This window comes from Quercus suber, unplaced genomic scaffold (assembly GCF_002906115.3).
Source record: "Quercus suber isolate HL8 unplaced genomic scaffold, Cork oak 2.0 scaffold_247, whole genome shotgun sequence".
NCBI classification, from domain to species: Eukaryota; Viridiplantae; Streptophyta; class Magnoliopsida; order Fagales; family Fagaceae; genus Quercus; species Quercus suber.
In genome coordinates, this window is record NW_027069703.1 from 281,359 (window position 1) to 295,885 (window position 14,527).

A 14,527-nucleotide genomic window follows, 5' to 3' on the forward strand; every position below is an offset into this window, starting at 1 on the left:
CCATAGGCTTGAGTCCGAGGACCATGCAATGCCTTGGTTCTGTCTAACGCTTTCATTTCTCTGTAAGTATCTAGTTTCCCCATAGGTTTGAGTCCGAGGACCATGCAATACCTTAGTTCTGTCTAGTACCCAGGTATAGAGGAGCAGTTAGTTTCCCCATAGGCTTGAGTCCGAGAACCATGCAATGCCTTGGTTTTGTCTAACGCTTTCATTTCTCTGTAAGGAGGGGTTTGTCCTCGGACCGCTTCATTGGAGATTCCTCCTTGGGTCGGATTATGATCTTGCATGTGGCGTTGATCTCACCTCCAGCTCGAGCCCCCATCTTTTTCATTTACGAAGCGTCCCTTGGCCGTTCGTGTTCCGCGCTTGACGTTTCGGTGCGCGAGACGCGCCTTCATCAATGTCCTCATGAATTAACACAAATCCAACGGTGTACGGTCCCCTTGGAATTTGGTAGCTTCATTATTAGCCCTGCTGGTAACTTTCTTTTCGAATTCTGCGTGGATTAATTCTCACCAACCTTCATCCTCTATATAAGGCTTTCCGGGGGGATGGTTTCTCCATACTCCATGAACTTCCCAACGCAAACAGAAAAACACACCCTTTCAGCTCCCCAAGCCCCTTTAATAACCCCGCCGGAATTGTGACCGGAGTTGGTAGATATGGGGCGGCTTTGGGCGGGTGTGAGGACATCCGTGCCAAGAGCCGCTGTGACCGCAGCCCCCACTGGACTTCCAGCGCGGCGGAGTCTGGGCGTAACACTGACAGTGCCGTACGCGGTGGCCAGGAGGGACGTCGCTGAAGTACCTAACGTCTCTCCCCGGAGCGCACCCCAGACGGAGGAGACGCGCGAACCTATGTCATGGCTGGTGCCCGAGTGTTGTCGTCTCCAACGGCCAATGCTCGTGAGGAGTGGAGAGAATCAAGGGAACATCACGGGGGAAGGCGTCCCGATACCCCTGCATCTACTCCTCGCTTTGTTCAAACTCCGCCGCACCGAGAAAGGAGTTGTTGGTGGCCTTGAAACAAGCCAGCCCCCCCCCCCTTCACTGCTTTTATTGTCAAGCTCTCCCATTCTCTTAATGCCAATAAAAGCACGGGTTGACACTTCCCTCTAGCTAGTTTTAGGACGGGTCCACCTGGGCCTCTGATTGTAGAACTAGCTGGTAGGAATAGTTTTAAAACACGCCTGCCTGAGCCTCTGATTGTATTTTGTACTTTTCTTTTTATGAAATAATATCAAGCTTCCTTTTTTTGCTATTGAATCTCCTGTCTCGAACTTTTATCTTTCTGCAATGTTTTTTTTTTTTTTTTTTTTGCATCATCACCGGTCTTCCGTAGAATGATTATTTAGAACAATCGCCTGTTGCGCCGGCCGGTGCACTAATCCTCCCCACAGACAGCGCCAATTGTAGGGTCTGTTTTTGTTTCCCCAGCCCAAAAGATATGGGTCAAAGGCCCAACGAACCCAGAACAATGAATTTGTAGAGAGTGGATCGAAGGTTTAGGCACTGGTCGGCGTTCACGAAATATGAACTCCTTTCTTTCTTTGAAAAATACTTGGAACAATTTACAACTGGGGGATGCTCCTCAGACCATGGCCGAGGAGGCTTTCCCTTCCCTCCTCTCCAAAAACCTCCCTCCTTTTACATTTTGCTCACATTTCTTATATATCCCTCTCTTCCTCCTCCTGTTGGTCATCTATTGGTCTTCCCTCTGACCGTCTATCCCATCAAAGGTCATATCCGTGCTCAAGTGGTTCACCCTGATCGATGTTGCCCTGTCAAGGGGTTACATCCTCATTAATGCGGCCAGAAGGGTTAGGTGAGCGTATTCAATGCCGAGGTGACAGTTCGCCCAGGGCTTGCCCCTTCTTCGTACTGAGGTCTCGGACGACCGAGGATAGGGTCATTCTCGGACCCATCATGTGTCCTCGGCGTGAGCCATTTGGGCCTGGGTTGAAGTGGGCCGAGGCTACCCGATTTTCTGGCCCCACAGTAACTAACTTTTTTGATATCATTTTATATTTATAATAAAATTATAAAAGTGATATTAAAGCTTTTTAAAAATGATTTATTAGCAAATGTCTCAAAAGTACCAATTAATGGGATTCTAATTTTTTTTTTTTTTTTGGGGGTTAAAGACAAAGAGTCCATAGGATGCAACAAGTCTTTGAATTTCTAATATGTTTGCACCTTTGAATTTTTTTTTTCATTAAAAAAAAAAAAAAAATTCTTTATCAATGATAAAGTTATTAGTTTGTCGTGTACATATATGATTAGGTTACATATTAACTATTAAGTTGTTTATGTGACAGGCATACCCTTTGACATGTACACAACTACACATTCGAAGCACATCACATAAACAATTGAAAAAAAATAATTCACAGAACACAAAGTTTAATAATTTGACCAAATTTATACTTATATCAACAAGCAGCACCAACAAAATACACTATTAAGGATATAAATTACAAACTCAATTAAACCTCACAAACACAAGCGCACTGAAGACTTCTCACAAATATGAACTAGCATAAACAACTTTCAACTCAAAGTAAATTCTTAATCCCAGCTAACGCACTTGATAGTTGATACTTTCACAAGTCCAAACCTTCAATACACCCCTATTGGTACTCTTATGCTAACAAAATAAATGAACTTTCAACTCACATGGACATAGGTGAGTATCTTTATTTTAAAACAAAAGAGACAAACTACTTTTTGAAGAAACTTACTATATGTTCTTTTAAAATACTCACCCTCTTTCAATACTTGAAAACCTCTTAGACCAAAGCTACCAAACCTTTTATAATATGTCTCTATATAAAACTCCAACTCTTATATTTTAGCGGACAATGAATATAAAATTAATGAACTTTTCATCCGTAAGAAAGGGAAATATCATTTAGTATGAGGGGAAGGGTGGAAAAGGATAACACCGCATAAAGAAGTGGTGGTTCTATCTTAATGTTGTCTTTCCATTAGGTGCTTAATATATTAAGTCCAGAAAAAATCAATTGCAACGTACCCCATATAAATGTGATTCTGTTTCTCAAAAAAGAAAAGAAAAAAAGTGATTCTATTTTCTTTGTTAGTTTGCTTTTTTTTGTATGTGTATATTTGATGTAAGAATCTTCTTCTGTCTCTAGCCACAAAAAAAGAAAGTAGGAAATCTGTCACATGCAAATATAAAGTGAATCTCGTTCAGATCACAAAAAGGTGTCATCTTTGTCATCCCAAACAAGAAGCCTTCTAAAGTTGATGGTCCATGAGACATTGAATTCAAAAAGTTCATCCCACTAGTTAGTGCAATAACCGTATACTTTTTGGTTTATGTTCACATCATCCATTATCTTGCAAGCTACAAGATTACAATTGCATAAGCAGTTGCTATTTGGCATTCTCGAATGGCCAAAATTCTTAGTATAATTGAGAGTTCAACTTTACTCCCAAAAAAAAAAAAAAATTGAGAGTAAAACTTGAGTGGATGCAGAAAAATCATGTAAGTTTTTGGTGGATATATATTGAAACTAAAAGAAGAAGGTAAAATGATGGAAAGGGAGAGAGTGGAAGCAACCAAAATTAACGAGATTCGGCTTAAAAACCTATGTATAAAGCAAAAAGCCTAAGTGGTTACATTTTTACTATATTAAGTTATAAGTTGCAATAATTTTTTTTCTTAATTCGATTGTTACATAAATATGGGATGAGGGATTTAAATCCTGACCCTCCTTATAAAAAAAAGTATGATATATTACTAAGTTACAAAACTTTTGGTTATGATACAATACAACTAATATAAGGCATGTATAGGAATATATTAAGTTTAGTAGGTAGTCTTAAAACAACAATCACCATAATATCATACAAAATTATAGTTTACTTATTTATGCTAATATCCTAGTATATGTTCTAACAATGTAAATTTGAATTCTTGTAACTACATGTCCATACCATATTCTATGTACAGTCACCCATCAAACCTCAACAAAATAAAAAACTAAACCAACTTTTTTTAAAAACTTTTTATTCCTTTATATGTGGCATTTGAAAAAGCTTTATTTAATTTGTGTTTGTTCAATTTCAACTAAATAAGATTTGAAATTTTAGAGTTTGCCCTATAATAATTATTATTTTACCATCGAACTAAAATATTAATTAATTTTTAATATAAATAAGATTTGAACTTGTGTCTCTTATCCTGTTATTCGACGCAACAAACTTAAAATTACGTATAGTTAAGCTCAATTCATTTTTGTTTTTTTTTTTGAATAAAAGGTCGAAAGCTCATTCAAACTTAAGGACTGAATTAATGTAATTTTTAAAGCTCATTCAAACTTGTGTGCAAGCTGCTTTGACTATTACCGAAAAGAAAAAGAAAAATCTAAAGAGATTACCAATCCTCTTGTTGGTAGATATTGACATATTGTCATCACTAGGACAGTGGCATTAATTGAGGAAAAAGAACTTTGAAGCTGCTCCCTCGTCTACTTTAAAGTTGTTCCACATTAACTCGTGTCATTGCGTAAAAATTTATCTCACGTCCACATATACTTTAATTACGATTGACGTAATTAGTTTTTTTTTTTTTTTTTTTTTTGAGGGGGATTGACGTAATTAGCTGGCTGGTCATTTTCACACTCATTTTGTTACCCATACAAAAACCTTTTCCCTAGATCCAACTTCAAAAAACTTCAGGGGAATAAAAAAAGACTTCCAATTTTTTTCTTTAATCTGAGTCAATCTGAAATTTAATTGCATCTCACATACCCTCTTATCAAGAAATTGGGATCCTTTCCCATCAATATGTTAACCACTATTAATTAGTAGAAAGTTGGTACATCATAGTGTTAATTATATAAATGTCTTGGCTTAAACTTATCCCCACTAAAGTGTGCATTTGGATTCAGTTTTTATTTTTATTTGTCATTGAAAGCCTGTTAAAATATAATTGAACATAATAAAAAATAAAGTTTTAAAAAATTATATATAAGCCGCCAAGCTAATAAAATAGAGATAGCAGGTCTGGATAATTTTGTAATAACATTATGCAAAATATTTGTTGGTTTGGGGGGTCTAATGTGTGCTTAGATCAAATAAAAATTCAGTTTATGTTTATTGTTAATTAATTAATAAAGTATTTTTAATATAAGAAATCTCATTAAGCTGGACAAAAGAAAACACAGTAAGCCTGCACAGCAGAATGACTTGCATACCTAAAATCCACAACTACACAAATAAACCAACCAACAAAATAACAACAAAACAAATATCTATCAACCCTCTTGGAGATAGAATCACGAAAATTCTTACACTAATAATAGTCGGAACTGACCGACATAATTGCATGAACCATATCATTTTCACTTGTCACTCAAGCATTAAAAACACACCAAATATAATAACGAAGAGAAAGCTATCTACTTCTCTACCTCTTAGTCCTGAAAGTCCAGCTAAATTCAAGGTGCCAATCTTCAACAATATATTAAAGAATAATATTCTAATAAAAACATTAATATTTAATAATACTTCACACTCTCTGAGAAAGGACAAATAAATGGCACATATTAGTAAAACCCATGAAATAAAGGTAATTACCAGACTCAAATCTTCCCCTCGGAAGACACAAAGCAAATCTCTTCTATAACCCCATCCAACAAGCTTATTATATTAATTATTATCCTTATAGTAGTGAGCTTGTACGAAATAGCCAACCAAGCAAGCAATGAAAGCATGCTTAGGAATATGATTAGGAAGCCAAATTAACTTTTAGCAGCAAACATAGGCTTCTTAAATCGAAGAAGTGAAGAACTCTTCAAGTTGTAAAAAAACTCTAATGACAGTGGGCAACCATATATTCAACATTATTTAAAACTCTCATCTCAAATATAATAGAATATATCCAACCTATTATGAATTTCAACCCGGATTATTATTCTCAGATTTGGCAACAAAGCCAGTACCAATGACCATCCACTATACACAAACTTATGTAAAACAATCACACATTCAATGTAAACTCTGTCTCTCTGTCTCTCTCTCTCTAGAAAGAAAGGTAAATAGAAGATTTCTATTTCATTGAATGAGCATCTAAATGAATTTACAGAGAGGCTTTGCGTTTATATGTACAAGCAAGCATTAAAAAAAAAAAACTAATCATTCCGTGGATTAAGGAGTTAGTTGCAGCAATTATGGAATTAGTTAATGCCTAATGTTCACGTGTCTGCATCTAGCTGCTCCTTATCAACTAACCCTTGCTTCATCAAACCTTCACTTATCTCCTGCATATGAAACTCGCGTGCCTCAATGATCTTCTTCTTATTTTTCTTCTTAACAACTTGGACAGCATATCAGAAGAGTTACTAGCAGTATCATACATCATTCTATTCCTGTAATAGTGCAGTGGTCATCAATAGATGTGGTATTTTGTTTGTATAACTTTTTCTTAAAAAAAAAAAATCAATTTTTTCCCAGGTCAAATACAATACTTTTACTATACCCAATTTATTTTCTAAAGCAGGAAGTAAAAGTTATGTACGGCGTTAAAAAAACAATGGTGGAGATCAGATATAATACTTAAGATATTGTACCTGTTGCAATAATATTAGATATTAAATAGCTGAAATTAATAGTTGAATTTTCAACTATGTATGAGATAAATTAGTGGTATTGCACCCTTATAATCCCTAGATATTACACCGGATTCAAATCCGATGAAATCAAGAAACATTTCACTGTAATCAACTAAAATAATAATAATAATAATAATCGTGGTTGAAATTAGCTTTCCTTTCTTGTGACAACTGACAAGGAAAGTCGTGGGGCATGCCAGCTTTAATTCAGAAAAGGTAGGCCTTGGACTTATCTTCGGTCTCTCTCATTTGTCATTTGTCAATTGTCACAGCGTTATCAACAGAAGAAGACAAAAAGGTCCTTTTGCGTCTGAATGCATTCTCTCCTTAATAAATAAATTGCCCAATGTATGTGATTTTTTTGTGATCCATCTTCACTTCTGTCCTCTCTATTTGGCCCCCGCATCACAGCCCCACTCCTTTTCACTCCATATACGTACGTATACCCTTTTCTTTCTTTTTTGGTAATAAAAATAACCCCAATAGAAAATATTCAGTCCCAAAAATAAAAGACATGATGTGAATCATGTGATATACTAAGAAAAACTGAAATTGAAAGTTTGTTTTCACTAGGATAACAGAATTATAAAACAAATGCAAGGAAGAAGGATTAATCTTCATATGCTTAACAATAAAATTAAGTCAACTTATTCTCTCACATACAGCTTTTTAAAAAATTTACAATAAAAAAAATCTCACTTTTTATTTTAAGTATAGCTTAATTAGTCAAACGTACCCTAATTTACACGCTCTGTTTTTACAAGCTCATTTGAATCTTGAATGGAAATGACTCAAGGTTTACCACCTTATTAATTTTCAAATAAAATCCATAATCAAAATAGCCTTCAAACTGATCTTTTCTTTGTTGCTGTGAGCAAACAAGAGGTTGGATGGTGAGCTTACAATCTGTTTAACAAAGTTTTACTGCTGCTTGCATCTATATTCTCACCATGGAAACCCCAAGAATTGCTAAACCAATTTTTTTTTTCGCTGAAGAATTGCTAAACCAATTAAGTTACTCTAGTGAAAACAGAATTATAAAACAAATGCAAGGAAGTAGGGTTAATCTTCATATGCTTGACACACAGGGAATTGTTTGTACATTTTTCATTCACAACCCAAAATTGTTTTAGTTTAACCATTGTAGATAGAATACCATTCGTCACACATCATAGTAACAATTTAAGCCTTTCATGAAGGTGCGACTTCCATATTTTACTTCTTAGCTCCTTTCAAGTTTGATTAGTTAAACACTAGTTGTTGACTAATACCATAGAACGGATTTTACTAAAAACATTGCTCATCTAATCATCTTAATCCAAAAATTTATGCAACAAGAAAGTTTAAAGACAAGAAAAAAAATTGACAAAAATTTTACGACTATTTATGTGACAAATTGTTAGTAATATATAAAATAATGTCAATGATAAACTCAAATGAAAACTAATTAATGGAAACTTTTATTAACTTAAATAGTGTGAAAAAATTTGTCAATTTTTTTTTTTTTTTTGGGGTACAGTTTGCATTACTCACCAAACAGACTCTTCATTTAGGATCCTATATGATTAGCAAATCAAGTAAAAAAGTAAGATTCCATCAATCTAAGCTATAGGACTAATTAAGCACTACTTCTTCTTCATTTTTTTTTTTTTTTTTTTGTTAGAATTAAGCACTTCTTCTTATTAGTGGTGTACTGTATCCTACTAATAAACTGTGGACCTCCTAGCACTATACCTCAAAAGTCAAAAGTCAATAAATGATCAGAACGGCTACAATAAATTGAACTTGCTCTTATAAAGTTTAAAGTTTTTCTTAATCTCGAGCTTATCCAAAAAGTTTATTTCGTTCTCTGCAAGTCGAGCGGCGAGATTGACTCCCCAGACATTATTGGATCCAACGGGACGTTCTACGACATTCTCATAAATGTATTAAGAAAAATGCTATATTCCATAATATTTTTAGACATAAGTAATGTAAGTGGTACACTCAAATTATAGTTATTAATAACCAGTCAAATTAAATTTATTATGAAAATATTATAGATCTATAATGAAAATGTTTTAATGATAGTACTACTGCTACACCTTAATAATACTCATCGTTAACATCACATTTTTATTTACCATTAACAACTTTTTACCTTAAAAAACTTTGAATTTTTTTGTCTCTAGAATTAGTGTAAATGTTTTCCTTTAAGATCTCCAACAATAAAGTTTTATACTTGTTAGACAGTTTAGATCAATTATTAAAGTTTCTCATTATTGAATAAAAAACTTGTTCATCAAAATAAAAACAAAAACAAAAATTTGGTTTCGAATCTCATTTTCAATAAAAAAAATATCATTTCTTGGATTAATAATAATAATAATAAAATCAGCCTAGAATCTTGTAATTCAACTTGCAACTCCTGACATCTCCAACAAAAACATTTAAAGTTCATATCTCATCTTCTCCTTGTAATTTTCAAATTATAAAAAATAATTTAAAACAAATTATGGCATGAATGCAACAAGTTTCAAATCCTATCTTTTAAAAAATTGATGTACTTGTTGATGGGTAAAAGTGGCAAAGGTGATTCTTTTTTTTTTTTTTCTTTAAAATTTTTTTTTGCCAAAAACCTTTGAGGTATAAGGAAATAATAATGACTCCAAAATTTATAGAAATGACATTTTTTTGGGTTAACTCCGTAATAAACATGATACATATATGTTAATTTTACCGCTAATCTTTATTTTAACCCTTAAACTACCCTTTTTTTTCTGGGACAATTTATCAATTTTTTTTTTCCTTAAGCTATCATATAGCACCAATTTGTCATAATTATTATCTTTGGGTGGCACAAGCACATGCTTATTGTCCTCGCATAGGTTTTTATTTCTGCAATTTTCATATACAATTTTCACATATAGCATCAATTTTTTACTATTTCACATACAATTTTCTTATGTTGACCTTTTGTATTTTTTTTCTTTGTGCACCATTTTAAGTAAAAACATATAGTTTTATACACAAAAACTTTGGATAAAAACACTTTTCATCCTTTATGTTTATGGTTGTTTACAATTCCTCCTTAAACTTTAAAATCAAACAATCTTTTCCTTAATATTTTGGAAAAGAGCAAATATGTCATATTATTGTTCTCTCAGTTAAACCTTAATAAAAACTTATGATTCTTAAAATATTTTATTGTGTAATGTCTAAAATACTTCTACTAAATTTTAACATCCCAAAAATTTTCTTCATATATTTTGAATTTTAGACAGTAATAATTCTTGGAAAGTTGAAATGATGATATAAAGTGTTTTATTTGCTATCTAAAGAAAACTAATTTTTGAGATTTAAATTTTTGAAACTTATAATTTATATAATGGAAAATTTTATGACACATGCTATTTTTTATTTTATTTTTTTAATTTTTTTTATAGCAAAACTCAGTTGTTTGTTATTGGAATATGATGATATTCATTATCATTCTTAGAAATTTTTAGAGAGTGGATATATTACCTTTAGCAAATAGGAACTAAAAAACTATTATAGTAAAATAGATATTTATATGTTAAATAGCTACCTTAACTTTGCGGTTGATCAAAATTCTTATACGGATGAAATTAACTTTTTATAACCTAATTATCAAAATTCTTAAAATTAATGTCTCTTTTAGTTAATACAAATTTCTATGTATTTTAAAAATTAAATAATTTTTATCTTTGTTTTGTGATACTAATAAAATATAGAATTAATCTTAATCATTAATCTTTTTTCATAATAAGCACGTGACTTGCACGCGCTGTCCAACTAGTATAACATTAAAATCAGTTTTGATAATATAAAATATTAACGGCCATTAACAAAAGTAGCCACTCTTTTTTTCCTATATAATAGTGTCCTCACCAACAGCAAACAAAACCAAATACAGCTCAGTTTTTAACTCTCCTACTACCCCTGTTCTTTCCTGCTTTGTTTGTTCTTCTTCTTCATTTTCTTCCAAACATGGTGGTGTTAGAACAAGGCCTCTCAACTGCGATGAACGCAAAAATCATTGGCTCAGGCAGTGAAGGCATAGTTCTAGCACATGGGTATGGAGCAGACCAGTCTGTCTGGGACAAAATACTGCCCCATCTGGCTCAACACTACCGCGTTCTTGTCTTTGACTGGACCTTTTCTGGTGCTGTTAAAGATCCAAACCTATTCGATCCTGTCAAATACACTTCCTATGAAGCTTTTGCGAATGACTTAATCGCTCTTGTTGATGAGATTAACCTGCAATCTGTGGTTTTTGTTGGCCATTCAATGTCTGGTATGATTGGTTGCATTGCTTCCATCAAAAGGCCTGAGCTTTTTAAGAGACTTATACTCGTTGGAGCTTCTCCAAGGTGCTTATAAAGATATATAAAATGTTTCTCTTTCTTTTACTTCATTGCTTTATCTCCCTTGGGAATTGAAAAATAAACACACACACATAAAATACTTTGGGCAGTTGTGGATTTGTTTATGGTTGGATTTTTTTATTATTGTTTTTCTCTCTCTTTTCTTTTTTGGGAATATTATTCAGGTATTACCCATTTAATTGCAAAACGTGTTCTTTCCAGATTTAAATCAGGTTGGTTTTTCATTTAATACCAAATACGATTAAGGGAGCAAGCTCTTTTTTCTGTTTTGTTCTCTTTCCTATTTTTTTCTTCTTTTTTCTTTTTGTAATTTTCAATTTTTTTGTGGTGAAAGAAAGTAAGAAACTAATAAACCACTCTGATAGTTTTAGTACACCAGAGTTGTGGACTACATAAGTCCTTGCTTTTCAGGAACGTGGATCATTTCTAGAAGAGCTGAAACCCTGACCTCTAGCACTAAACCTAACGATCTGTTTTTACTGTGCAAATTAATATTCTTGTGATTTTATATACCTTAATCTAGTATTACGAAGAGCCAAATCAAACATGTGGATACAAAATATGGTTCATTATATATGATGCCGGCTTGTTTGTCTTGTACTCTTATATTTGGTTTATATACGTGTGGATCTTTAGTCGGTACTTTTGTCCAAAATAAAATGAACATGGTCCGGTTAATGTATGCTTTTAACTATTTATTTTTTAAAAAATCTTATAAAAAATTGAAAAATCTATTAAAATAGTGAATTATTGTTTGTTTTTCTATAAAAAAGTTTCTTAAAATAGAGTACTAATACATGCCCTAAGGGTGAAGATTATCAGATCAGTTCGAGGACAAGCATGAGCTTGGATTACATAAAAGATTAAAACCTCAAGTTTTCCTTTCCTCTCGATTTCTTCTATTTTGACTTTTTGTTGGCAGTTTGAAAGTGATTGAGACAGCATAATTTAAATATGACTGTAATACGTTAGGTGTATGATATTATTACTATTATTATTTTTTTAATTTTTTTTAACTTTAGTTGCTTTATAAATATGGGGGAAATTTTGTCATTGTTTACAAGTAGTGGAACATTAAAATATAAATGTTAAATATAAGGTGTATGATTTTTTTTTTCTTTTTCCATTTTAAATTTTAGTTACTTTACAAGGGAAAAAAAATGGCCATACTAGTTTATAATTAGTGGAGCATAAATTGAACACTAAGAGTAGAACATGAGATTTTATATATCAACTGACTGTGATCTGTTATATCTTATCATATTAGCAGTTCAAATTGCAAAGCATCCTAATGAAACAAGTCTAAAAATTTCTCATGCTACTTCATATAGGTACATAAATATCGATGATTATGAAGGTGGGTTTGAGAAATCGGACGTTGAGCAGATTATCTTAAACATTGAATCCAACTATGAGAATTGGGCTACAGCCTTTGCTTCCCTTGTAGTGGATCAAAAAGATCCCCTCTCAGTGGATAAGTTCACAAAATGCTTGAGAAGAATGAGACCTGAAGCGGCACTTCCCGTAGCCAAAATCATATTTTACAGCGATGAAAGAGACATTCTTGACAAGGTTATGACCCCATGCACAATCATTCAGACCACCAGTGACATCGTAGTCCCAAAGTCAGTGGCATTCTACATGCAAAACAAAATTAAGGGACAATCCACTGTGGAGATCATAGAAACTGATGGCCATTTTCCACAGCTAACTGCGCACCTCCAGTTCCTTCAGGTGCTAGGGAATGTCCTGGGCTTCTCTGATCTTGGTCATAATTAAACGACAGTTTGAAATTTCAACGTTTCTTCTTTTTCTCCCCCTATTCATTTGAATAGTAGGAAAGTAAGGTCAGAAATAAATGTCCTGTGGGCATGTGTGTTCATAAGTTTATGAGATAGAGGTAGGAGATGGTATGTACTTGTACAATGTAATGTTTTGTGTTTAATAAAGTTTGAATAGTTGGTAGTTAGAGCTTTGTGAACTTTATTTTGGTAGGTAGAGAGAGAGAGAGAGAGAGAAGTTATGCACTGCATTCAATTTTCTTTTATTTTTATTATGCTTAAATGAATACCTGTTAGGTTCAAATCTTGCTGTGTTGGCAAATCTGTGCCAAAACACATTTTTTTGATGTATTTGAGTATTAGTTTTTAGTTTATGAAATAATTTTAAAGTTCTGTGCTTGAGACAAAAGAAAACAGTTCAAGAATATCAGCTTAAAACAGCAAAGTTTTTGTTTCCTCGACTCTTGCTTGACTCTAGTCAATCTATCGAGGCGTAAGAATCAACAAAAAATGACAACGATAAGAAGCCCTTAACTTGTCTGTTTAAGCCCAATTTGAGCCTCACTTGTTGCTTTATTTAAACGACGTTATAAGCCATACATAGAGAGGCTTCAGAGAGGGAGAGAGAACTCGGTTTGTGAGGCTAGGGTTTGTGTAACCAAGTTCCTCACAATTTTACCACACCAAAGACTTTCAAGTAGATCTGAAGATCAACTGAGTAGAAGTTGAAGCCATAGTGCCTATCACAAACTTCTTGTTGTGAAGTTAGTCATCGATTAGAGATCCATGCACATTGAAGAAGGTCACTAAGAAGAGTAGTTCAAATAATTTGGAGTTGTGCTTGCATATCTCACTAGGTTCTATTGTATGTAGGTACTGGAATTAGAAATATTTTTTATACCTATAACCTCAATCTTTGTTAGTGCATTCTTTAAGGAGTGGTGACCTATATTTTATCCATTGGGTTTTCCTTGTTAAGATTTTCCCCATTGTAACCATATTGCCGATGTTGTGTCAAATTCATTTTCACTACACTTTATTTTTGCAGTATGATTGTCCTCATTAGGGCTGAAATTGGTTAGGTTTAGTTGGGGTGAAGACTCAATTTTGCCCCAAATCGAGACTCAATTTTGCCAAAATCAATACCGACTGATACAACAACAAAATCGCAAGAAACCGACTGTGAAAGCAACGGTTGGTGTGGTCAGTTTTTTCAGTTTTCATACATCATCTATTTTCTAAGAAATCAAAAAAAAAAAAAAAATAATCAAGAAAATAAACTAGAACAAAGAAACAGAGAACAAACCCAAACTATAAACCCAATGAAGATGGTGGCTAAAGAAATAGATAAAAACGAAGTGGAAGGGACGACTAAATGAGAAAGAGAGGAAAAGTGAAGAGGGAGAGAGGGAAACAATTAAGGGGAAGGGAAGACACGCATGCTAACCACTAAGGAAATATAAACTTACGTAATATAAATTACTTATTATATATATATATATATATTGGTTAGTTTCAATTTAGTTCACTACAATTTTCACTAAAATTGGGTCCAAACCGAATTGAGAAAAAACTAAAAAATTGTATTTGGTTCGTGCGGTTTTGGTCAGTCCATTCGGTTTGTCTTTTTTTTTTTTTTTCCCAACCCTAGTCCCTATCACATGCTAAATTGGACATTTGCATAATTTTACTAATTAATCAACTTGAGTAATTGATTAATT

The 14,527-nt window shown here is 33.2% G+C and overlaps 1 protein-coding gene across 1 annotated transcript; it reads left to right on the forward strand.

Annotated features, from left to right (window-relative positions):
- Positions 1-10,530: 10,530 nt before the first annotated feature.
- On the forward strand, positions 10,531-12,994 carry LOC111988840 (strigolactone esterase D14). Its single transcript, XM_024020654.2, has 2 exons — positions 10,531-11,010; positions 12,357-12,994. The coding sequence occupies exons 1-2, from the start codon at positions 10,628-10,630 to the stop codon at positions 12,802-12,804; spliced, it is 831 nt and encodes a 276-aa protein (XP_023876422.1). The 5' UTR covers positions 10,531-10,627; the 3' UTR covers positions 12,805-12,994.
- Positions 12,995-14,527: the final 1,533 nt, after the last annotated feature.